General features: G+C 47.6%; 1 protein-coding gene across 1 annotated transcript; it reads right to left on the bottom strand.

Moving 5' to 3' along the window:
- Positions 1 to 23,553: 23,553 nt before the first annotated feature.
- TMSB4X (thymosin beta 4 X-linked) lies at positions 23,554 to 25,620 on the bottom strand. Its single transcript, XM_008156575.3, has 3 exons — positions 25,536 to 25,620; positions 24,437 to 24,550; positions 23,554 to 23,987 (listed from the first exon to the last, which is right to left on the bottom strand). Exons 2-3 carry the CDS (start codon positions 24,534 to 24,536, stop codon positions 23,953 to 23,955), a joined length of 135 nt encoding a protein of 44 aa, XP_008154797.1. The 5' UTR covers positions 24,537 to 24,550; positions 25,536 to 25,620; the 3' UTR covers positions 23,554 to 23,952.
- Positions 25,621 to 26,554: the final 934 nt, after the last annotated feature.

The following is a 26,554-nucleotide window of genomic DNA, read 5'->3' as shown; positions in this document are numbered from 1 at the left end:
TTAGTTCTCTGATTCACTCGGATAGGGACACAGGGAACCCAAAGCCTAGCCTCATCAGGAATTCCAGGGTGGCCAAGTCACTCCAGCTCCAGCCCCTGCTCCCAGGAATTCTCCTTCCCAAGTCTCCCCAGACCCACCCACAGCCACACCAGTCACCAGGCCCGAAGCCACCCTGCGGAGCAAGATGACAATATCGGAAGACAAAGCCTGCACTGTGTGCATTTCTGTCCGCCCATTGTTGTGAGCTCAAGGTCACGGGGGTGCGCATGCTCTTCGTCTCAGGAAGTCTGCTCCCAGGGGAAACTGTCTCTTTTTATTTCCAAGGACAGGAGCAGATTTAGAGTGGTATGTTTGGGGAGCTTTCTTGTTTGGGGGGGCAGTTGTTTTTGTTCTTTTTCTTCTCCCCTTCACGGCGGCTTTGAACTTGAGACGAGGAGGTAGATAAGAACATTTTCTCAGCACCAAAACTAGAGGCCCCGGGCTTGATATTGGTATTTCTTAATTTCTACGCATTATCAAGATCTTTGACAAATGTTCTTACACTTGGACGTTCTCTATTGGTTTCATATTAACAGGCCTTACCTTAGATCTGGGAAGGAGGAGGAGCCATCTGGCAAATCAAATGTTTGTCATGTTCAAATAGTTCTGTGGGTAACAGGGGAGGGAAAGAAACCATTTGGTTAGCAAGTGATCTGACTTTCAGAAGAAGATAATCACGTCTATTAATCCACTAACAGTTATTAAGCATGTACTTCTGTCCAGATTTAAATTCAATATTTATTGGGCGTAGGCGCTTTCCCACACAGTATCTACGTTGTGTGAAAGCACCATTGACTGAACTAGCTTGCTCTCAATCACCACCACACCGAGCCCTTTCTATGATAAATCAGGAGTCTTTTACATTCGTCATGTCCCTCCTCTCGCCTTGCTTTCTTGGCGATCCAATGAGGCACATGCTGGTGATGGCCAGTATTATTTTCTTATTGCACAAATAAAATGTCTGAATGGATGAACAGCAATAGCTAATGAAACTGACACCTAGTCCCAACTTGCTGTTTGCATCACTCTGTTAGACCCTCTGTATCATCTTTTTTTAAAAAAAATATTTAATTTCCAATTGCTGGTTGCTAGTATACAGAAGTACAATTTATTTTATTTTATTTATTTTTTAAAATCCTTACCCCGGGGATATTTTTCCATTGATTTTTTAGAGAGAGTGGAAGAGAGAGGGAAAGACAGAGAGAAATATCGATGGGAGAGAAACACATCGATTGGTTGCCTCCTGCATATGCCCTGACCAGGGACTGGGTCAGGGAGGAGCCTGCAACCAAGACACATGCCCCCGACCGGAATCGAACCCGAGACCTTCTGGTCCACAGTCTGATGCTCTATCCACTGAGCCAAACTGGCCAGGGCTGTAAATCTAATCTTATTTAATTCCGGCACCGCCCAAAGTAGTAGGTGCTAGAATGCTAGAATGATCTCCAGTTTACAGTCAAAGGCACTGGGGCCTGGGGATGTGCAGTCACACAGCTGATAAGTGGGAGAACTATGATTCTCAATTGGCACCCTCCAACTCTTAAGAGTCCTGCTTTTCTTGCCCATAGCATGATGTCAAAATTCCAAGATGGGCCCTAGACGGTTTGGCTCAGTGGACAGAGCGTTGGCCTGCAGACTGGAAAGTCCCGAGTTCGATTCGCTTGATCGAGGGCCTGGTTGGGGTGCGTGTGGGAGACAACCAATGGATGTGTCTCTCTCACATTGATGCTTCTCTTTATGTCTCTACCCCTCTCTTCCACTCTCTTTAAAAATCAATGGGAAAATATCCTCGGGTGAGGATTAACCAAAAAAAATTTTAAAAAAAAATCTAAGATGGCACATATGATCTCAGCCCCCTGGTGTGATCTGTAATTAGGTTACATTATGTGTCAAAGGTGATGACGTCACTCCCTTGATTATGTTACATCGTATGGCAAGGTAGGAGGGATTTTGCAAAAGTAACTAAGGTTGCAAATCCTTGCGACTTTCAGTAATCACAGGGTGGTTTTCCTGGGTGGGCCTGACTTAATCAGTTGGCATCCTTTAAAAGAAGGCCTAGGCCTGCTCCGAGTCATAGAGACTCTCACAGAACTAAGCCATCATGTATTACACAGCTTCAAGGAAAAGAATTCTGCCAGCGAGCACTTGAGCTTGGAAGGGTACCGAGCTTTCAGATGAGGACACAGCCCCAGCCCTGAACACCTTGATTGCAGCCTGGGGAGACCTTGAGGCAAGGATCTAGCTACACCATCCCCAGACTCCTAACAGATGAAAACTGTAAGATACAAATGTGTTGCTTTAAGCTACTAAATTTGTAATAATTTGTTACGCTTCCATAGAACATTAAGCCAAACAATGTGCACTGTTTGATAACACAAATAAAACTATCAATAAAATGTTTGAGCACACAGCCGAAACCGGTTTGGCTCAGTGGATAGAGCGTCGATCTGCGGACTGAAAGGTCCGATTCCGGTCAAGTGCATGTACATTGGTTGCGGGCACATCCCCGGTAGGGGGTGTGCAAGAGGCAGCTGGTCGATGTTTCTCTCTCATCGATGTTTCTAGCTCTCTGTCCCTCTCCTTTCCTCTCTGTAAAAACTCAATAAAATATTTTTAAAAAGTGAAGTTAAAATGTTTGAGCACACAAATGTATAAAAATGTATTATGCCCAACAGATGTGACTCAGTGGTTGAGCATTGACCCATGAACCAGGAGGTCACGGTTCTATTCCTGGTCAGGGCACATGCCCATGTTATGGGGTCAATCCCCAGTAGGGGGCATGGCATGCAGGAGGCAGCAAATCAATGATTTGCATCACTGATGTTTCTCTCTCTCTCTCCCTCTCCTTTCCTCTCTGAAATCAATAAAAAAATTTTTTAAATTAAAAATCCCTTCCATCTTTATGCTCTATTCTTCAAACTTTCCCACTATGCACAGTTCAGGGTTTGGATTTTTCTTTTGTCCTTGAATCTGAAGATGTTTATTTTTCCTGCTTATGCCAGATGCTTCACTAGAAATGATATCGCATGAGAAGTTTGCTTTCTAATCCATGCCAGTTCCCTGTGATCATTTTTATGTGTCTGTCTACACATTTCACGCTGCACCTCAGTCCTTCTTCTGCAAATAGCTTTGTCTGTATCGGAGGCAGCAAACTTTTCCTGAAATGGGCCACTTAGTAAATATTTTCTCTTTCGCAGGCCATATGGCCTCTGTCACAGCTCCCCAATCCTGGCATTGAACATGAAAGGAGCCACAGAAAAGGCCCAGGGAACTAGTGTGCCAAGCTTTATGTTCGAATCCTGATATTTGATCTCATATCATTTTTACATGCCAAGAAACAATACTCTACCTGTGATTGGTTTTTCATTTACAAATATAAATACCATTCTTAGCTCTCAGGCTTAGAAGAACAGGTAGCTGGTTATGTTTGCTGACTCCCACGTGTAGAGAGATATTATCAGAGTTAATCATTGTAAAAAATTTCTCTCTCTCTGTTTTGTTAATCATCACCCAAGGATATTTTTTCCATTGATTTCTTTTGAGATAGTGGAAAGGAGGGGGAGAGAGAGAGAAACATTGATGTGGGAAAGACACATTCGATTGGTTGCCTCCTGGATGTGCCCCAACTGAGTCTGCAACCAACGTACATGACCCTGAGCGGAATCAAATCCACAACCTTTCAGTCCACAGGCCAACGCTCTACCCACTGAGCCAAACCAGCTAGGGCAATTTTTCCCTTTTGAAATGAAAATCTTATGGATGAAAAAAGTCATAAGTATATGGATATGTACTAAATGAGCAAAGATGTCTTTATAGCGGTCAGGTTAACAAATCAGGCCAGATCTCCAAAGAGGGGGCTGATCTTTCTTTTGCTAAAGGAACCGGTTCTGTATGTGCATTTCATCCTGCCCAATCGACTCAGAGAACTGGGATGCACCTCCTGGTTTTCACAGCGAGAGACCCCCAGCGTAGGTTAATATCACCATAGAATCCTTTACACTATTTGACATACACACATCAGTATGTGTGAAAAATGGCCCATGCGATGGCAGAATCCGTAGATGTGATTGGTGGCGATCAGCCAAGATAATCAAACCAGAAGTGGCCTGGCATCTCCAGATCTCTGTCCACTGAAGATAATCATGGGTAAGCCCCAATGTCCAGTTTTTCCTTGTCCTCATTCAACACTTTGAACACAAACTATGCCGTGTTAGATTCAGGCACCGCTGACTACAGCGTCAGGCTGGCATCGTGTTATAAAGCAAACAAACAAAACTTTAAACGACCTAAGAGACTGGATTGTAATGTTTGCAGATTCTTAGCAAAAGGCATCTCTTTAGGTGATGGGAAACATGGCAAGTGGCAGTTCCATTTCCCAGAGTCCAAATTCTTAGGCCCCAAATTACTATACCTATAATTTTGCCTTTTACAAACCTCAAAAGGAAAATAAAAAGGAGGGAAAGAAGGAGGGCGGGTGGGAGGGAGGGAGGGAGAAAAGTATAAATTATTTCTCTAGCCCGGCCAGTGTGGTTCAGTGGTTGAGCATCAACATAGAAACCAAGAGGTCAAGGTTCGATTCCCAGGCAGGACACATGCCCGGGTTGCGGGCTTGATCCCCAGTGGGGGCCGTGCAGGAGGCAGCCAATCGATGATGCTTCTCTCTTCCTTCCTCTCTCTCTCAAAATCAATAAAAATATCCTATATAATAAAGAGGAAATATGCAAATTGACCCTCATACCATAGCGCTGTCACAAGATGGCTGCACCCACAGCAGAGGCAGGGTTCCCATAATGAGCCGTAACAAGCAATCAGCAGGGACCTGAGGCTGCGTGGCACCAGGCCAGGGTGCGGGACCGGAGGCTGAGTCCCCCCACCCAGTGGGGCTTGACAGGGGACCTCAGGCCATGCCCCCTGCCGCAGTGCTGGGCTGGGGGACCTGAGGGTGTGCCAGGGAACCTGAGGCTGCGTCCCCCCACCTGGCATGCACCATGGGACCTCAGGCTGCACCCCTCACCTGGCGGGGCTTGACGGGGGACCTGAGGCTGTGTCTCCTACCCAGTGGGGCATGACGGGGGTGGGGCAGGCTGAGTCTGGGTCTTGCACAATTTTGAGGCGCACGTGGGTGTGCAGGGACTTGACTCTGGGTCTTGTGGTGCGCCCCAGACTCTGACAGGAGGAAGATTTTCATATACATTTTACTAATTTTCTTTCATCTCTGACACTTCTATTATAGAGAAAGGGCATATGGCAATATTAAAGTATTTCCTCTAAGTAATTCCCTTTTAATGTGCACGAATCTCATGCACCAGGCCACTAGTATTAAATAAAACTTTTTAAATGTTTATTTTCTACAACTAGATAGAAAACAGTTCTTATGGTTTTGTATTGCCCAGTTGGGCTGTCGGAGATTTGCTTGGCTACTTCATTTCTAGGGCATTGTATCCATTACAATGTAACATGTTGATGGATAATGAAAAATTAGTAGTATCCACTGGGCGGTCTGGCAAGAATTCAGCTTAAAGTAAATATAAGTTCTCTGGAGATATCTACCATGAGAATGTTCTTTTTAAAGCTCATTGTTTGTTTTAATCCAATGGAAAAAAAGAGATAAAAACTGAGGAGTAAGATCTATAAAGAGAAAGGACAAATATTAAGACTGGCGAATGGGAAAATGACAGTCAGGGAATGGACTGAAGGGCAAGTTCAACTGTCAAATTCTCATTGAAGTGAAGAATTAAGGCCTACCTGAGCACAATACCTTAGTTTAATTCAATAAGTCTTAATGAAAAACCTATACATGTATGGCGTCTTTACTGTGTTTTCAAATACAGCTTTTCTCTTTATTCTAGAGGCCCGATGCACAAAATTCGTGCAAGAGTAGGCCTTTCTTCCCCGGCTGCTGATACCCACTTCCCTCTGGCACCCAGGACCCCAGGCTTCCCTCGCAGCCCTGGCTTCATCCGGAAGGATGTCTGGTCTAATTAGCATATTATGCTTTTATTATTATAGATGACACACACACACACACACACACACACACACACACGGAAAATATAGACAAGTGCAAAGAAGAATATCCAAACAATTAATAACCAAACCCACCACCTATTCAACTAATGCCTTCAGTTTTAGGTTGATTTTTTTTTTTTAATCCTCACCCAAGGACATTTTCAATTTTTTTTAGAGAGAGAGGAGGGAAGGGAGAGAGACAGAGAGAGAGAGAGAAACATCACTGTGAGAAACATTGATCAGTTGCCTTCCATGCATACCCCAACTGGGACCGGGGATTGAACCCGCAACCTAGCATGTGCCCTGACCAGGAATCAAACCCGGGACTTTCAGGTGTACAGAATGACATGCCTACCAACTGAGCTATGCCAGCCAGGGCAATGCCTTCCGCTTTTCAGGAGAGCTTGCATTAAGGGCTTATTGTCATTATTACAATAAAACCTCAAGCTTTTCGAACTAAGAGAGTCAAGTAAGGTTAGTAACCCAACATCTTCACTGTAGAGCTATGGCAACTCCAATCTAGAAAAGTCATAACCGAGACCACCCAGATTCACACATGTCCAATCTGGATACCGTCAGTCTTCTAGCTGGTACTTGAGTTCCCAAAGGGCAACGCGTTTCAGGCGATCACGCTAGGCAAGAACCGAAATGTGTCCTCAGCCTGGAAGAGCTGTGATTTACAAAATACCAGCTTTGGCGCAAAATGAGACCTCGACGCCGAGAAGAATTCGTGTTCCTTAAGGTTTGTAGCTCTCTAATTACAGAGAGGATCTTTAGACTTGCCCCCAGAGGTTTGAGTAGGGTTACCTTAATTTATAGCTGTTCTTTAATTTTAATAGTCAAATGAAAGTTTTAATTATGATCCAGCAGGTCTTCATATGGAAAGATAGGGCTGCCGGCTCACCTTTGAGGAGATGTGCTTCTAGTTATGTTCTCAGGGGCAGGGGGAACCACAGTGAGTATTGATCCTCCCTGATTCCAACAGCGTATGTTCCCTGGCCGGTGTGGCTCAGTGGATAGAGCATCAGTCGGCAGACCGAAGGGTCCCGGGTTCGATTCGGTCAAGGGCACGTACCTTGGCTGCAGGCTCCTCCTCGGCCCGGGGCCCTGGTGAGGGCTCATACGGGAGGCAACCAATCGATGTGTCTCTCTCACATCGATATTTCTCTCTGTCTTTCCCTCTCTCTTCCACTCTCCCTAAACATCAGTGGAAAAATATCCTCGGGTGAGGATTAACAACAACAACAACACACCCACACCAAAAAAACAGCGTATTTGTGCACAAGCTCTCTCTAGGCTAGTGGTCGGCAAACTCATCAGTCAACAGAGCCAAATATCAACAGGACAACGATTGACATTTCTTTGGAGAGCCACATTTTTTAAACTTCAACTTCTTCTAACGCCACTTCTTCAAAATAGACTTGCCCAGGCCGTGGTATTTTGTGGAAGAGCCACACTCAAGGGGCCAAAGAGCCGCATGTGGCTCGAGAGCCGCAGTTTGCCGACCACGGGGCTAGGGAATCAACAGAACTAACAAACGCAAGTCAACTGTATAGTCTTTTTTGTTGTTGTCAGTCCTCACCTGAGCATATTTTCCCCATTGGTTTTCAGAGAGAGTGGAAAGGAGGGAGAGAGGAGCATTGATGTGAGAGAGACACATTGATCGGTTGCCTCCCATACTCGCCTCGACCAGGGCTGGGGATGGAACGGGCACCCAGCTACATGCCCTTGACAGGGAATCAAACCTGAGAACTTAGGTTTGCAGGCCGACGCTCCAACCACACCTGCCGGGTCCTTTCATTGACTGGGAAAATGATCTGATCTACAGCAGTTGGGCCAATGTCTAGGTTCCTTTTTTCTTATTTTGTTGTCATTGTCCTTCTATTTTTTATGTGTTCTTATGAGGGATTTTACAGGTTTTTTATAGATTTTTTTTTCCACCAGAGCTTTGCTATCCTGAGGGTCTCTGCAAATCCTGTTTCCTTTTACCCCTTTTACCCCGTGGATGACCTCGCTCCCTATCTACTCAACTGCATCTACTCAACAAGCTCACTTCCCTGGGCCTGTATTCACACCGCACCTCCAATCCTCCAACCCTTGCCTTTACAACCTTCTGATTGGGGGCACTTGCAGTAAGAGTTATCCCACACATGGATGTGGTTTCATTTATTTTTTAATTTGTTTTGTTATTTTCATTGATGTCAGAGAGGAAGGGAGAGGGAGAGAGAGAAAAACATCAATGATGAGAGAGAATCGTTGACCGGCTGCCTCCTGCACGCCCCACACTGGGGATCGAGCCCACAACCCGGGCATGTGCCCTGACCGGGAATCAAACCGTGACCTCCTTGTTGGAGCTCAACCACTGAGCCACACTGGCCAGACCACACGGAAGCGGTTTTAGAGTTCTCTCTTAAGGCAACACACGCCATGATTGGAGGAAACCCTGTCATCTGGTGAGGGAAAGACTGGGATCTTGGCGAAATTCCACCTGGAGAACCGCCTGGCTGAAGAGAACACAAAATCAGCCTCTGGGAAGAAGCCGGTTTTCTCCCTTGGAAGCATCCCTACGTGGTACGTGCTACAGGGTCGAAGGAGCCACGACACTTAACGCTTATGGCCAGCAGTGTGATCATTACACACACTTTGATTCTGTTAGATCAGAATACGTCTTCACTCTCTCAACATGGAAAGTGCCCAAGATTGACCATTTAGAGCAGTGGTTCCCAACCTTCTTCTGGCCATGCCCCCCCTCAGCATCTCTAAAATCCTGGTGCGCCCACCCCCTGTGACATAGAATTCTTCTTCTTCAAAAAGGGAACTCCCAGTCACATGGAGGAAGCCTAAAAGGCCATTCACTTGATCTAAACACGCTTCCAAAGAACACGGCATCCGTGAAAGAGAAAAATCAAAGAACGGAAGGACAGTGGAAGTCCCGAGGAAGAAATCACTAAGATATTGTTTAAAAAAATAATAATGTGAAGTGATATGAAAAAATAGCGAATAAAGTTCCAAAACATATAATAAACTGAAATGCATAAACATGTCACAATACATATGTATATACTGTACATGAGGCCCTTAGAACCATAAGAAATGCACAGAATTCACTGTGAATAACTCATTCTCAAATTGTCCCCCTTAAGAGTAAAATCCCCACCCCACCCCCCCCCACCCCCGCATGGGGCGTGTGCCCCATGCTGGGAACCACTGATTTAGAGTAAGGGTAAAGTGAGTGAATAGAGAAACAAAGTAAGCAGACAGAGCGAGGTGGGGGGTGTAGAGATGAGCGGCCCAAGCAATAATATTGACAATTTAAAAACAACTCAATGATTCCGATTAGGAAAGCGAGTTGGGGATCTAGTGGCCACAATGTAGAAACTGCAGACTGCTTGAGCCACACCATTCCATAAACATCAGCAAAATTCCGACTGTGGGAAATGTTACAAGTCAATACCCCCTGTCCTTCAACAGAAAAGTCTGAAGAGGAAGGACTAGAGGGGAAAGCTGTGAGTTTCTAAAACATGGGTTTGAGACTAAATGAGTTTTAAGACCATAGTGCGGTGAAAGCCTGGGGGTGGGGGGTGGAGCTAGGTGGAGGGGATAAATGCGAGGTGGACATCTGTAATACTTTAAACCAGGGGTCCTCAAACTTTTTAAACAGGGGGCCAGTTCACTGTCCCTCAGACAGTTGGAGGGCCGGACTATAGTTTAAAAAAAACTATGAACAAATTCCTATGCACACTGCACATATCTTATTTTGAAGTAAAAAAACAAAACGGCAAAAACGCGCGTGTGGCCCGCGGGCCGTAGTTTGAGGACGCCTGCTTTAAACAATAGATACATTTTTAAAGAAAGACTAAATGAGTTTAGAGGACAGATCTTGTCTATTTGGGCATCTGAATTTAAAAATAAAGGAAAGGATACTTATACATCTATGAGAGTCAGTTGTTTTTTTCCTTTACTGAGCAATACCATTTATTGTAATGCTGACTTTCTTTCAACTTAAACATAATTGCATTAGCATGTTAGTTGCATCTTTACATTATGCTTCGATTTATTTTCATGGCTTATCTTTCACATTCTATGCCAATAGAGGTGTTGATATTGCCAATAGGCACCATTTGGTAGTATCTCTCCCAAACAGGTACCACAACAAATACAATAAACCCCAAGAGCAAAATAATTAGGCGCTGATGAGTTATGAGTATTCATCACCTTTACTTTTAAAAATGATTTATTTCATTATAAGCTCATATAATTTCATTTTTAATAGGGCCTGCATTTAACAACCAGCTCTCATGTTTCTGGAAAATTCCCCAAGCAGCTCCTGCCACTAATACCACGGTTAGGAAACATCTGGAATGGCTCATATACAAGTGTTAACAGTAGCTACCTCTGGAACATGAGGTGGAGGTTAGGGGAACCTTCTCTTCTTCATTCAGTCTATTCTATATTGTTTGATTGATTTTAAAGACACATGTACATGATTACTACTGTTATTTTTAAAGTTTAGGGATAATGGTGTTGGGAAAATTGGACAGAAACGTGCAAAAAAGAATGAAGCTAGACCACCTCCTTACACCAAACACAAGAACAAACTCAGAATGGATAAAAGAGTTAAATGTACTAGTAAGTCGTTAAACCATAAAACTCTTCGAAGAAAACATAGGCAGTAAAATCTCAGAAATCTCTCGTAGCAGTATTTTTTTCTGCTATGTCTCCTTGGGCAAGGAAAACAAAAGGAAAAATAAGCAAATGGCACTACATCAACTAAAAAGCTTCTGCACAGCAAAGGAAACCATCAATGACATGAGGACAACCCACTGTGCCGGAGAACATGTTCGCCAGTGATACATCTGGTAAGGGGCTAATCTCCAAAATAGGTAAAGAACATATACAACTCAACACCAAGCAAACAAACAATCCAGTTAATAGGTCAAGTTGCCTTGGCTGGTTTGACTCAGTGGACAGAGCCATCAGCCCTCAGACTGAAGGGTCCCAGGTTCGATTCCGGTCAAGGGTATGCGATCCCCAGCCCTGGTCAGGGGGGTGTGCGGGAGGCAGACAATCGATGTGTCTCTCTCACATCAATGTTTTTTTCTCTCTCTCTCTTCTCTACCCCTCCCTTCCACTCTCCCTAAAAATCAATGGGAAGATATCCTCTGGTGAGGATTAAAGAAAGAAAGAAATGGGTAAAGGACCTGAACAGACACTTCTCCAAAGAGGACATACAGATGGCCAAGAGACATATGAAAAGATGCTCAAGGTCACTAATCATCAGAGAAAAGCAAATTAAAACTACAATGAGGTGTCACCTCACACCTATCAGAATGGCTACCATCAACAAACAGGAAGTGCTGGCGAGGATGTGGAGGAAAGGGAATGTTGTACAGTTTACTGCTGTTTTTCAGTGAAATCCAAGTGGTTTCAAACACCTGCTACAGTGTGCTGCTGGTGGGAATGCAGACTGGTGCAGCCACTGTGGAAAGCAGTATGGAGCTTCCTCAAAAATTAAGAATAGAACGACTGCCTTATGACCCAGTGAATCCACTTCCGGGAATATATCTGAAGAAACCCAAAACACTAATTCAAAAGAATATATGCACCCCTACGCTCATGTCAGTGTTATTTACAATAGCCGAGATTTAGAAACAGCCCAAGTGCCCATCGGGAGATGAGTGGATAAAGAAAGCTGTGTACTGGAATACTATTTGGCCCTAAAAAAGAAGGAAACGTTACCTTTTGTTACAGCATGGATAATCCTAGAGAGTATGATGCTAAGTGAAATAAGCCAGTCAGAGAAAGACAAGTACCATATGATTTCACTTATATGTGGAATCTAATGAACAAAATTAACCAAGTGGCTCAGTGGTTAGAGTGCCGTCCCACCAACTGAAGGGTCATAGGTTCAATTCCCAGTCAAGGGCATGTGCCTGGGTTGCAGGTTCCATCCCAGGCTCCAATCAGGGCGCATGCAGGAGACACCAATCTCTCTCCCTCTCTCCCTCTCTCCCTCTCTCCCTCTTCTCCCTCTTCTCCCTCTTCTCTCTCTCCCTCTTCTCCCTCTTCTCCCTCTTCTTCCTCTTCTCCCTCTCTCCCTCTTCTCCCTCTTCTCCCTCCCTCCCTCCCTTTAAGGGTTGGGGGGATGGGTGAGAAAGGAGAAGGGATTTAAAGTACAAATTAGTCATAGCCCATGGACACAGACAATAGTTGAAGACCTGGGATGGGGTGGGAGAGGGGAGGAGGGGGGTAAAAGGGGGGAAATGGGGGACATCTGTAATACTCTCAATAACAAAATCATTGATTAACAAAAGAAGAAAGGTAAAAATTTTTTAAAAAAATCAATGGGAAAAATATCCTTGGGTGAGGATTAACCACCACCACACAAAATAGGTCAACTACTACCTCCCCCTCAAACACCGAACAGGAGCAAAGGTTTATACGCTGTGATTACATATACTGGAGGCTGCCTCTTCTGAGGCTAGACCCCATTACAATCAGACTTGCTCCTGGCTTCCACACCCACAGGGAGCCGGGGCGTGTTTCAAAGGGCCGGGTGAGTCAGTGCTCAGGGATGCAGCTGTGTTAGCACTGGCCCCGGCCTCCCACAGAAAGGACACCGTGGCTATCAGCAAACAGCAGCATTTGGCCGAACACATTTCTTCCACGTAGAAGGTGGACGCGGGCCAGCCACCCTGGGCGCTCTCCCTTCTGTTCCTCTCGGCCAGCGCCGGGAAGGTGTGTTTGACCAGTAGAGCAGGAGATGTTTGTTTAAGTCGCTGATGCGCAGGCGCAGGCACCTGACTCTAGCCAAAGTGCCGGTTCCAAAGCCACCTCTTTTTTTAAAATATATTTTATTGATTTTTTACACAGAGGAAGGGAGAGGGATAGAGAGTTAGAAACATCGATGATGAGGGAGAAACATCGATCAGCTGCCTCCTGCACACCTCCTACTGGGGATGTTCCCGCAACCCAGGTACATGCCCTTGACCGGAATCGAACCTGGGACCTTTCAGTCCGCAGGCCGACGCTCTATCCACTGAGCCAAACCAGCCAGGGCCCAAAGCCACCTCTTGACTCTGCCCAGTTTAGTTACAGAAGCAGGTGCTCAAGGCCTGGCCTGTGAGCCAGGTCTGGCCAGTTGCCCTGTGCAATGCAAACACCCTTTGCCCAGCAGGTGCCTGGGAAGGCTCCGCTTCCGCCATCCCCAGACACTTCAAGTCTTTGTGGCGGCCACGCAGCAATTACAAGGCGCAGTTTCCCTGCCAGGTGGTAAAATCTGCAGTTGGTCAGAATGAATGTTCAAGTTCTAGCCTGCAATGAATGTGACTGGGATTCACACGCATGCGTAAGGATTCTTCTTGAAAATCACAGTCATAACATGTGACGCTGGTGGTTGCTGCAAACGAGCCCTAGGCTGACTCTTGAGGAAAAATCACAGCACAAGCCTCTGTCAGCCACATTTTTAAGAAATATATATTTCTTTATTGATTTCAGAGAGGCAGGGAGAGGGATAGAAACATCAATGATGAGAGAGAATCATTGATCCGCTGCCTCCTGCACGTCCCCCACTGGGGATCGAGCCTGCAACCGAAGCATGTGCCCTTGATCAGAATTGAACCTGGGACCCTTCAGTCTGCAGGCCGATGCTCTATCCACTGACCCAAACCAGCTAGGGCAGGGGTCAGCAAACTCATTAGTCAACAGAGCCAAATATCAACAGTACAACGATTGAAATTTCTTTTGAGAGCCGAATTTTTTAAACTTAAACTTCTTCTAACGCCACTTCTTCAGAATAGACTCGCCCAGGCCGTGGTATTTTGTGGAAGAGCCACACTCAAGGGGCCAAAGAGCCGCATGTGGCTTGCGAGCCGCAGTTTGCCGACCACGGGGCTAGGGCAAGACGCTTTCACTTTTAGTTCTGTGAGCATATAGATTCTGAAATTGCATTCATTGGTTTATTTGTACAAGGAGGAACACACAAAAATACGTTACCTTAGAAGGAATGACAATGCGATCCCCATTAAAATACCAACGGCATATTTCACAGACCTAGAACAAACTCCAAAAATTCATCTGGAATAAAAAAAAGACCCCGAATAGCCACAGCAATCCTGAGAAAGAAGAACAAAGTTGGAGGGATCACAATACCAGATATCAAGCCTTATTTCAAAGCCACGGTTCTCAAAACTGCCTGGCACTGACACAAGAACAGACACACAGACCAATGGAACAGAACGGAGAACCCAGAAATCGACCCAAGCCATTATGCTCAATATTTGACAAAGGAGGCAAGAGCATACAATGGAGTCAAGACAGTCTCTTCAATGGAAGGAATGACAGAATTAGAAATGCACCTTGCTGCTGACATCAGAGAAGTAACGGATTCGGGTAAGAATCATCAGTAAATGCCAAAAGTACTGGGTGCAAGTTTGAGGAGGAACAGGTAACTTGAAATCTCCAACTATCTCCGCACAGATCACTTACCCATTGCAAAGGGGAAAGAGATGGTTTCATAGCAGGCACACCTGGGGAGCCATGGAACGAAGAGATCAAAGTCATCGACTATGAAGGGATCAAACTGACCTGATGGTCCCCCTCCTGCGTGAGGCCCCAAGAAGGACACAGCATCCCTTGCGGGGTATTCCTACCAGAAATGAGCTGATTCTAGTCATGAAAAACTATCAGACAAATGCAAATTGACAGGAATTCTGCAAAGCAGTTGGTCTGTCCTATTCAAAATGGGAATGTCTTGAAAGTCAAAGGACAGCGGAAACTGCTTCAGATGAAATAGACAGGACAAGCCCTAGCCGGTTGCTCAGTGGTCAGAGCCTTGGCCCACAGCAGACTGAAGGGTCCCAGGTCCAATTCCAGTCAAGGGCACATACCTTGGTTGCAGATTCCCCCGCCCTGATCAGGGCGCATGCGGGAGGCAACCAGTTGATGTGTCTCTCTCACATCGACGTTCCTCTCTGTCTCTCCCCTTCCCTTGCACTCTCTCTAAAAATCAATGGAAAAATATCCTCGGGTGGGGATTAACCAACAAAACAAAAAAAAGAGGACAACTAAATGCAATGTGTGACCTTGAAGTGGATCCCATTAATGGAACTGGCAAAATTTAAACATGGACGTTATATTAGAGAAATGGTACCGTTATGTCCATGTTAAAGTTCCTGAACGTGAACTTGTACTGGGCTTATGTAAGAGAATGTCCTTCTTATAAAAGCGACCATCGACCAGGCACCTAGAATGTTCCAGGTACTTCAACCCTCACAACAAGACCACGTGTGTCCCCCCCCCCCCCCCCAGTTTTCAGATGAGAAACGTCCAGCACAGAGAAGTCATGAAGTGTGTGCAAGGTTGCACAGCTGCTGGGGAGCTGACCGGGAACAGGTGACAAGTTTATTGCTGACAGCCTGGCAGTGTGCCATTCTGTCTCCTGGCACCGAGGAGCCTGGGTGAAGAAATGGGAAGGCGGGCTCGGAGTGGACTCGGGCCTGGGGTGGGCAGGACGGCTTAGCAGGGCGTGAGGGGAGGAGGGTGATGTGGAGGAGGGTTAGGGCCAAGGTGAAGGGGTTGGTCAGGAGGGGAAACCAGACCGAGAAAAGAACGGAAATGAGGTCATGAGGAGGCAAGAGGTAGAGGTGGGTGTCTTGATAAATGTGACTGTGACTCACACTGAGAAAAACAGTTTACACCACAGGCCAGTCACACACACACACACACACACACACACACACACACAGCCATAAATAACCAAAACCGTCTGATGAAACAACACTTACCCTTCCCGGCCAGGTGAGTCGTCTCATTCCCCTTCTGTTTCTCTTTAGGGATTTGTCTTGGCTTGCTGGCTTCTCTTTTCTATTTTTGTTTTTCATTCTGGCAAGAAGCCACTACATTGATTTCCTGAACCGGTAAGGGGACACGCCCGTGGTTTGAAAACCACGCTCCAGGGTGTGGCCCCTCGAGGTGGCCCTGGGCTCGGGGAGTCGAGGCTAGAACAGCAGTGAGCGGTCCGGCCCGAAGCCTCCGCCCTCTGCCTGCTTTCCTTCGCTGAGCCCAAGCCCCTCGAGTTTGTTCACCTGGTCCCGTGACCTAATGCCCTAAATGCCCTCGCACCCTAACAAGGTTCTCATCAGAATCCCCTGTAGTCCAAAGAGTGGCCCATCACGCCTGACCTCTGTCAAGCCAAATGCCTAAGCAATTCTGAGCACACGTAGACGCCAACATCAGAGGTGTCAGCTCCTGGGAGAGGGGGAGAGGGAATTGTAGCTGCTGCAAAGGAATCTGGTCCAAAGTTTCCTTTGTGGAGCGGCCTTGCTTGGGCAGAAGGTTCTCGATCCTAAATTAGATTCAATTGATCTCACCTGGGAACACCTAACAAGCTGTCCTTTTCGGTTCATCTCTCCTGCTGGGAAAATGCATGGCCCGTTTCAGAAAAGCAGCCCTGATTGGATGAAGGTTCAAAACATTCGTTGCCCAACGTGGATGGAGATGGAGAGCATTACGCTAAGTGAAATAAGCCAGTCAGAGAAAGATAAATATCACATGATCTCACTCATTTGTGGAATATAATGAACAACATAAACTGATGAACAAAAATAGATCCAGAGACAGAGAAACATCAATCAGACTGTCAAACCTCAGAGGGAAGGTAGGGGAGGGTGGGGGTAAGAGGGAGAGATCAACCAAAGGACTTGTATGCATGCATATAAGCCTAACCAATGGACACAGACAACAGGGGGGTGGGGGCATGAATGGGAGGTGGGGGGTAATGGGGGAATAAGGACACATATGTAATACCTTAATCAATAAAGAAATTTAAAAAAAAATACTCGTTGCCACGCCCTAGCCGTTTTGGCTCAATGGATAGAGCCTCTGCCTGCAGACTAAAGGGTTTCAGGTTCGATTCTGGTTAAGGGCATGTACCTCGGTTGCAGGCTCGATCCCCAGCCCCAGTCGGGGCACGAAGGAGAGGCAACCAATTGATGTGCCTCTCTCACATCGATGTTTCCCTCTCTCTAAAACATCAATGGAAAAATACTCTCAGGTTGAGGATTATAAAAAACAGCCCAACAAAAAGCCATTAGTTGCTACTGTGTTTGTTCTTGGTGCATATGTGTGTTCATGCATCTCTGCTAGGACACGGGGCTTTTACAGAGAAACACCCTGGAATCTTAGGGGAACGCCTTAGGCATGTGTGTGTGGCTTTGAGGATTGACATTCGGCTGTATGAACCCATGGTGCTCTCACCTTCCTAGCTCAAGTTAACAATAATTTTTGAAATGCCAAGTTCAGAGTTGTATATTATAATCCTTTCTTCAAATAATCCGGTTTATATTCTTTTTTTTTTTTAACTTACTTTTTAATTTTCAGGCCAGGCCTCTCCAACTACTTATAAGAGTATATATACTTATCCCCAGATGGTATTTTTCACTCGCCTTGAGGGCCTTTCAAATTACTATACCAGCATAATTGTCTTCCCCTGCTACTCATCTCTGTAATCGAAGTAAACAGAACCAATCCCAAACCTTTGCTTTCCTTTCATTCCATGCCCCTTTCTTTGTCTCTGCTCACTCACGGTTCCCTATGAATCTTATATCACTGAGTAACTTTCTGATTAGTATAAAGAACGAAAAACTACAATCACCCTCTCCTCCACAAACCCAAGCGTTCAGTAAAAGCTCCCTGCTGGTATACTGCTGCCCAGTTCCCCACCTCCGCCATCAGGGTGCAATCCCTCCACCTGAAGGCCTACTAGGCACCCTTCCTAGTAGGTTGCATGGTGGCCCGAGAAAGCTCTGTCCATGTCCAGTCCCTGGAACTCGGGAATGTTCACTTATTTGGAAAAGGAGTTTCTGCAAATGTACTGTATTTTCCGGCGTATAAGACGACTGGGCGTATAGAAGATTTTCCTGGGTTAAAAAGTCGTCTTATACGCCGGAAAATACGGTAGTTACGGATCATGAGAGGAGATGAACCTGGATTGCCCAGTGGGCCCTAAATCCAGTGGCCAGTGTCCTTAGAAGAGATAGAAGAGTAGAGGACACAGAGGCAGGGAAGGCCACGGGAAGACAAAGGTGGACATTGCAGTGACGCAGCCACGAGCCAAGGAACTCCTGGAGCCACCAGAAGCTGGGAGAGGCAGGAAGGACCCTCCCCTAGTGTCTTCAGAGGGAACGGGGCCTGCTGACACCTTTGATGGGGGCCAGGGGGTAACTTACTTTTTATTTGTATTTATTTTTTTTTTAATTATGGAATTTATTGGGGTGACACTGGTTAATAAAATTACATAGGTTTCAGGTGTACAATTCTATAATACATCTTCTGTATATTGTACTGTGTGTGCACCACCCCAAGTCAAGTCTCTGTCCATCACCATTTATCCCCCCCTTACCCTCTTCTACCTCCCCACCCCCTCTCCCTGTGGTCATCACTGGCCCTTGATGCTGGACTTCTGGCCTCTGGAAATATGAGAAAATGAATTCTGTGTTGTTGTTTTTTAAATATTGATTTCAGAGAGGAGGAGAGAGGGAGACAGAAACATCCATGGTGAGAGAGAATCATTGATTGGCTGCTTCCTGCAGACCCCCTACTGGGGATCAAGCCCGCAACCTGGGCATGTGCCCTTGACTGGAATCGAACCTGGAGCCCTTCAATCCACAGGCTGACGCTCTATCCACCGGGCCAAACCAGCCAGGGCGATTCTGTTGTTTTAAGACACAGAGTTGATCGGTTACAGCAGCCTCAGGGAACTATACAAGAGAGACAATCAGCTTCTAATGTGCAAACCATGGAGCAAGGCACTGTGAACCTCAGAGATCCCATCAAAATGACCATTTTAAGCATTTTAAATGCCAACTCTCTGTCCACACCATTATCACTGGTAGCCAATGAGCATGCAACGTGTTTACAATATGGAGGTGTCACAGCCTGTCTTCCTGAAACGCAGCCTAGGCAACTCCAATCAACGCATGATTTATTACCATCTCGTACTGGGTGCATGTAGCCCTGATCATCCCTGTTTCCAGGACAAGTATGGACAGCTTCTTCTTCGCCCTTTGCTCCATGCAGCTGCATTCTGAGCAGGAAGTCCCCAGGCTGTCTCCTGTGGGCTAAGCAATGGTGCTTCTGATAGCTCCTGGGTGCCGGAAGGAAACTTAACTTGCAAACCCCTGAGTCAGGCGGAGGGGGCCCTTCACATCTGCTTCCAGTTCTCTGCCCCCACAATGGATGAGCCGGCTCATTGGCTCATGCCGTCCATGGCTAGTCATTCACACGCGTCTGCCTCTCCCAAGGGCCCAGGCTGACTCATGGCCCTCTTCCCAGCAACCAGGAAACACACGAGGTGCCCAATAGTTTGTTGAGTCAATAAAAAATGAGTCTTTGCACCCTCCATGCCAGCCATTATTCAGGTTCAGCTAACTGGATGGCCCTTGATATGCAGATAGGATGCTGTGCTGTATATGTATTTCATCTTAGGCAATAGTTATCAGCCACCAGCAGAGCTCAGTGTGGTGATGAGGAAAGGCCTCATTTCCCGTGGTTTGACAATAATGACACAGGAATAGCTGCACACGCTCTGAATAGATCTCGAGCAGAACTCGTCCCTCCCCGTGGAAGCTCCTGCTACACAGATGTGACCCAGCTGCCAGCTGGCGAGGTGCTACACTTCCGGATATCCTCATGTGGCCATCATTTATTTCGCTTCGTCCCCTGAGGGATTTCAAAAGTCAAGTAGGACAAAGAAGGCTGACAGAGAGAGGGTACGGATTTAGCAATACGAAGTGTTTCTCTGGAGATTCAGCATCTACCTCGTCAAATCCTAGAGGAACATCCATTTTAAAATCATGTCCTAAATCTTGGGCATGCCTCCTAGAGGGTTATCAAAAGATAGCAGGCAAAAGCTATTCCACCCGACCTCTCCATGCTGATCAAATATTTGATTGTGGTGCAAAGAGTCAGTTGTGTGATCATTATAGATACATTTCGGGAGAAGTCCACAGCCCTTAGGTTCAGGATTCACCCTAAAACTGGAAAACAATAACATCTTGGCATTTTCCACTCAGATTCAGATGAAAAAGGCATCTTTAACCAAGAAAGACACGTGAGGGCTGGGGCTATGTCTTCTTATTTAGGACTGTATCTCTTCGGTGCGTAAAATACCGGCAAGCATTGCACAGTTAATATATATTGGTGGGGTAACCTAATGACCTAGTGCGCGAGCTCAATAATATGTAGTTGGCTATTAAGCATTGACTCAAAATCAGCACAACCAGGGACAGTGGCAAATCAGCATTCAAAGCTCTTTACATGTTTGTAAAAATATATTTAAAATTGTGCTATCTCACATGACACTCACGTATTCGATGGTGCCCCAAAACACCGTGTTAAGTAACATTTCCAACAATGAAGGGGGGAAAGTGCATGTTGAAGCCCTAACATGCATTCATTACTAGGTGAGACACTACTGGACATGAGCGAATATACAAATACTAGAGGCCTGATGCACGAAGATTCATGCAAGAATAGGCCTTCCTTCCCCTGGCTGCTGGCACCGCCTTCGCTCCGGCTGGAGCTGCCTTCCGCCTCTCGCCTTGTCGCATCAATTTGCATATTCCCTCCTTATTGGCTGTGGGGTGCCGACATCTTTTGTCGCGGAGTTACGGTCAATTTGCATATTATATCTTATTAGATAGGATGAACGTAGAGTGCGTGGCCCCTGCCTACAAAAGTCTCAGAAGCTGAGTAGAGATGGCACTAGCAATGTGACTAGAGAGATGAGAGTTAAAAATCAGCCAGGTAACTGGACGTCACCGAAATGTATTTTCTCCTTCGCTTACTTCACTGCACATCTGTGTCTTAAATTTGTAATGTAACCTCTTCTCGTTACATGCAAATAAAATACCGTTGAACTTCAACTTGATGTGTTTACGTCTCCTAGATTGCAGTGTCAGTCTCTCTTACAAGTGAGAAATTGGGGGTGGGGGAGGGTATTTTTCTTCCTCTCTTGCCAGGCCCGCCAAGGTGTTACTCGGGTAAATCAAGCTCTAAGTGCTTTCAACGGTATGAAACGGTATGTTTTCAATTCACATTCTTGAGCTGAGAAAGGCGGAAGAGTTCTTTATTTGGGGGACCATGATGTTGGTTTCAAAACTCGCTGTCTTTCTGGTAAGCAGAAAACGGGCCCCGTACATTGAGAAAGAATTGAAGGTTCTTTTTTGTGTCTTGTGGAGCGAGATGCTTCTCTAGGGAAATCTGCAGATCTCCTTGGTGCATTTAAAGGAGACAGTATCTAAGTCCCAGCGTTTGGGAGGAGGCCAGCGATGGAAGAGGCCCTGGATGGGGGGAGAGGCTCGGAGTTCATTAGGACTTTGCATGCCCCCTCTCCCCTACACACGCCACCCCCACCACATCCACCCCATCCTTGCACACACAGCCCAAGAACTGTGTTGTTCTGGAAGAATCGTGTAGCTCTAAAATTCCGTCCTTCGGAGGCTGCAAACATGGCTGCGATGGTTGAGGAATCTGTGGGATTTAGGAGAGAGTGAGTCGGCCCTAAGAGGGCCTTTGCTGGGCCTCTTGCTTCCTCTATTTTGCTTTATTAGGTCTGTCGGTTCAAAATTTGCAGAAGTCCCAGACGGGACCCTGGGGCCTTCGGCTCTTACTTAACCTCCCCTGGCCCGTTTCCTCCTGGAGGTGCGGAGGGGGTCAAAGATGTGGGGGTCCAGGGCCTCCTTCGTTTGAGACGATCCCCCATTCGAATGGTGAACCTCAGGTCCCGGGGTGTCAGTGAAAAAGACATCCTTTTCCAACACTGTCTCCTAAATAGCAGTGTAAAAGCCCAGCTGGCTCAGAAATACCCCGGCCCTCTGGGAAGATTCTCTCCTGGGAAGAGAAAAGAATTCACTTCCCCCCTCAAATGAAAAAAAAAAATAGCCTCTCTCCCACCCCCACCCCCACACGCAGTTCAGTGCTGTCTGTGCAGTAGCTTCTGAATTGGCCCAACCCACGCGAACCAAGCAGCCCAAGGCAATCATTACCAGATTGTTCATTTCACTTTTTTTTTTTTTTCTGTTTCTTTTTCTCCCTACATTTTAGCTTGAACCTCCCAGGAGAGAAAGGACTCCTCTTCCATCCCTGAACTTCCAGGATCACCCCTGTCCCCCTTCATGCTCCTTTTGCTTGTGAAACGGAGGAGCCCAGGAGTGGCGTTCCTCTCCAATCCTCCTTCATCTCTGCATTGTTTGAAAAAATGCGCACAGCACCAGGCTGGCCCTGGTGCCTCTTTGTGCCTGGGGCACGCTCCGTCTGCCCACGCCCTTCCTTGCAGCAGGAAAAAATGCAGGCCCGCCGGGCCCCTCCAGACCTTTGTGCTCACTGCTCGCAGCTGTGGCCCGCCGGGTGGTGTAGCCTCGGGTACACGTCCCCGCTCCCCCCCCCCCCCCCCCTTGCAATGCAGATAAAGGCTTCTAGCTGCTGTGCTCCGGCTGATCATCTAAACCACAGGTAAATGGTTTCCTGTGCGTTTCTCAAAATAAGTGTTGAGCAAAGGAAAGGAAATGGACCTGTTTAATAATGATCAACAATTTGCCCCCACCTCTCCTTCAATAAGGAGGGTTTCACAAGTCAGTTCTTTTTTTTGGGGGGGGGGGCGCAAGAGTGGGGGGAGTTGAACTTCTTGGACACCTGCACTGGGAACCTGAGCTTTGCAACTACCCTCCTTAAATGTTCCCACTTAATGCTGATCCCCTAGCCTAGTTCCCTTTCTGTACACTAAATGCCCACATTAACAGGGCTCGGCTTTTCCCCAAGGCCACCACTTCAAAGAGGCACTTCGAAGTGATTGAGAAGTTCTGGACTCAAGAAAGGCAAGCCCTGGGGCTGAGCCAGTTCCGTCGCACTGGACTTCAACGTGGCACCCATTTCCACCCTGCCTTCATCCGACGGCTTTGTTATTGAAGTGCGAATTCTGAGATCCTATTCATTGCCAGCGCACTTCTTTCCTAAAAGCCATTTTCAATATTGAACTCGAATTAGAAGCCGCCATTAGGTGAGGAAAAAACATGTGTGCATTTCTTTGATGAAACAGCTGTTAAAGTGCATTTTCCCTCTCCAACAGGAATGCGTAAATCCTGTTGGCCGTGTTGGTCATCAGCTCGCTAGCCAAGTTCAATTTGACACCTAAGACATTGTGCTGTGAATTATCGCTTCTTTTTTTTTAATCAGGTACAATTCCGCATTGGCTTGGCACACTCTATAAAGAACTGCAAATCTACCTTGATCGGTTTTTATACAATTCATGCTGGGAATTCAACCTTAAGTAAATGACCACCCAGTTACCTAGCACAGCGGAGGTATTGCCCCCCCTCTCCCCTCCCGGGTGACACCCATTTTACCAGATGTTTCTTTCACCTTCATGGCTCCACAGGGAGACCCTTCCCCAAAGGGTTCCTCCGCGAATAAGGCGCTCGTCCCAGACACCAAACAGGTCACACCAGCCAGGTTTTAAAACTTTTTATTTGCATATTAAAAAAATTGTGCATTCCAATAATTAAAATCATTTGAACAAAAAAAAAATGGCACTCTGATTAAACTGCATTTTACAGCCCGCAGGACCCCCTGGACCAGCTTGGTGTTCGCTCTAGATGTTCCCCCTCGTCCCACCCAGCTCGTTCCTTCGCCAACATGCAAGTCCCCCCCCTTCCCCGCCAGCCAGCCGGGCAGATGGGAGCGGCCGGGGCGGCCTCCGTTGTCAGTAGTTCTGATGTGAAAAGGGCAGCACAGTCACTTAAACTGATCCAACCGCTTTGCATCTTACAAAGTTAAACAGCTAAAAGAAGTAAAATAAGAAGGCAATGCTTGTGGAATGTACAGTGCATATTGGCGGCGCGTGCCTCATTACGATTCGCCTGCTTGCTTCTCCTGTTCAATCGCTGTGATTGGAAAGAAAAGAAAAAAATAAAAAAAAAATTAGACGGAGGCGGTCAGGTATGCGGATTCGCTGTAGCCTTAGTATCAGACCAGAGTGCTTGCGTTAAAATGATCCTTCCGAATGATAAAAACCCTACAAGTATCGATAGGCATTTCATCACGAAGGCTTTTATGAAACAGGAGCATTAGATAAAAGCCTATGCCTTATGACTATGACATATTCAACATTCCTTCATTGAGTTATTAAAGCCCCGTTTGTTGGCTGCGGGATAATTTTTAATTAACCTTTCCAGGCCACATTCATCAACTGTCGGCTCTGGCCCCACCCTCCCTCCCCCCATCATTCTCCCCCCCCCCGCCCCTCCCATCCTCCCTACCGCCACTCCCGCTCAGCCTTTTCTCAAAAGTGGGGGGGGGGGGGATTGGAAAGGGGGGGGGGGGTTGAGCTTACTTTCTTTTGAAGGCAGTGGGTTTTTCTCTTGCGTTTCTGTCTTCTTCAATTTCGACTTATCGAATTTCTCAATCTCAGCCATATCGGGTTTGTCAGACATGGTTGCGGAGGGAGCTGCAGATACAAAGCGAGGAGGGAGGGTGAGCGCGGAGCCGCCCGGTCTCCTTTCTCCAAGCTCAGAAGTGCGCTCTGGCCCTCGCATCTCCCGCCTGAACCCCCACCTCCGCCTCCTCCCGCGCCCATTCGCCGCCAGAGACCTTTTCTCTCTACAAAAAGAAGCCCCCCCACCCCGTTTCAATCTCTCGAAATGCGAGGCACCACGCAGGGAAGACCGTTCTCGCATGAGGAGGCCGATGGGGCGCTGCGGGTTTCACTGCAGCGTTTCCACATCCCAATCTGGCTCGGAGCGCGTTTACGGGGGAGCAAAGCGAGTGAAAAGGGCTTCCGATGAAGCCAGGGCTGCACCCCGTTTCCCTGTCCTCTAGGTGCTCTCGCTCCCTGCAAATGCGCCGCTTTCTTTTGTCTCTGCGGCGCCGACCACCGCCCTGCCCGCTTCCTCGCGGGCGCGCACAATGCAGGCGCCGCACAAAGCTGCCCGCACCCCCTAATCAGCCTCATCTGCAGCCCGGGGCGATTCGGCAGCCTCGGCACGCATCCCCCTGCGAGGAGGGCTTTCGAGACTGCCCAGACGCCCTAAACCGGGCCAGATGCAGCCCCCGGGGCCACCCGCGGCTGGAGGAGAACTGCAGTCGTCGCAGCTCGGGCTGGTGGGTGTGAGTTGGAACAAAGGAGCTTTCTGTTCCTGATGGATCTCTGCCTCAGTGGCAACGCAGCGTGCCCTCCCGGGGAGAAAGAAGGGGAAACCTGCTCCCCGGTAGCTGCGTAACAAAACGCCAGGTTGATATTTCTTTTTTAAAATAAAATAAAAAAAAATCGCCCCGTTACCCGGCACCTGGAAAGTTCTGCCATTCCCCCAGCTCCCCAAGGCAGCCCTTTCCCGGGAGGGCCACCGGGGCGCGGCTTTAGGGGTGCCGCAGCGGGGATGCGGGGAGGGAAGGGGACCCACCCAAGCGCGGGAGGCAGGGGCCCCAGGGCTCACCCGAGCGAGGTGCGCGAACGAGAGAAGTCCGATCTGCTCAGGGACCGCCGCCGAGTGCCGGGCGGGGGCGGCGGGCGCCCCTATATGCGCGCTCCTATGCAAATGAGGTGATGTCACCGCGCGTCGGCTTAACTCCTTCGCGCCCGGGGTCTAAGGCGGCGTCCGGGGGCCCTACGTGGCGTTTGGGGGGGCCCCCACCCGCGCCCACCAATGCACCCTAACCGCAATGAGGGTGGAAAATAAAACGAGCAACCCCCTCCCCCCGCCACAGCCTCCAACGCGCCCTTCCTAACGCACTTTCCCCTTTTAGGTCTGTTTTGCCTGCATGGATTTTTGCAACAGCCCGCAAACCTGCTCTTGGGGACCGGAGCGGGATACCTAAGAGCCTGAGGGGTACCCAGGGGGACAGGCATCCCTTCCCTGCCAATCTGGCTTTGTCTGATGGAGCCATCGCCAAGCGAGGGTGCGGGGGTGACCTCGCAGGGGGGCCTCGCCCACGGCGGGGTGCGATTCGTGTGACTCAGCTTGCAGGCCAGCGGAGGGCATCGGGCCCCACCCGGCCCCTCTTTGTCTCGTCGACGTCGGCCTCCGTGATCGGGGTGGGAGGTAAAGCACCGCAAAGTGAATTTAAAAAATTTCTCCACTGGGACATGCGTGTTTCTCTCATCGCTGTCATTTTTGTGCGCACCCAAACCAAACAACCGCAAGATTTGCTGCTTTGAAGGTCCATTGATCCGGAGGGTATGGAGTTGCCCGCCTCTCCCTGAGAAAAAGGAGTCAAGTTCAAGCTGTGCTATGGGCTTGCTGCTTGACAGTGAGGAGGGTCTTTTGCTTCCCTGCCCCTTATTTTCCTAAATTATGCAAGCGATCTCTCAGGAGGCCCGCGGCAGATGCCAGATAGGAGCAATGGCCTTTCTCTCTAAAGCCTGACAAATCGAACTCTGTATTCTGAAGAGGGGCTTTTTCAGCACAAGACATTTTCGAGGTGCGCCCGGGAGTTACACCCGGAAATGGAGGCA

Source organism: Eptesicus fuscus, chromosome 1 (genome assembly GCF_027574615.1).
Source record: "Eptesicus fuscus isolate TK198812 chromosome 1, DD_ASM_mEF_20220401, whole genome shotgun sequence".
Classification (NCBI taxonomy): Eukaryota; Metazoa; Chordata; class Mammalia; order Chiroptera; family Vespertilionidae; genus Eptesicus; species Eptesicus fuscus.
Note: the sequence above shows the minus strand (reverse complement) of the source record. Positions and strands in the feature narration are given on the sequence as shown.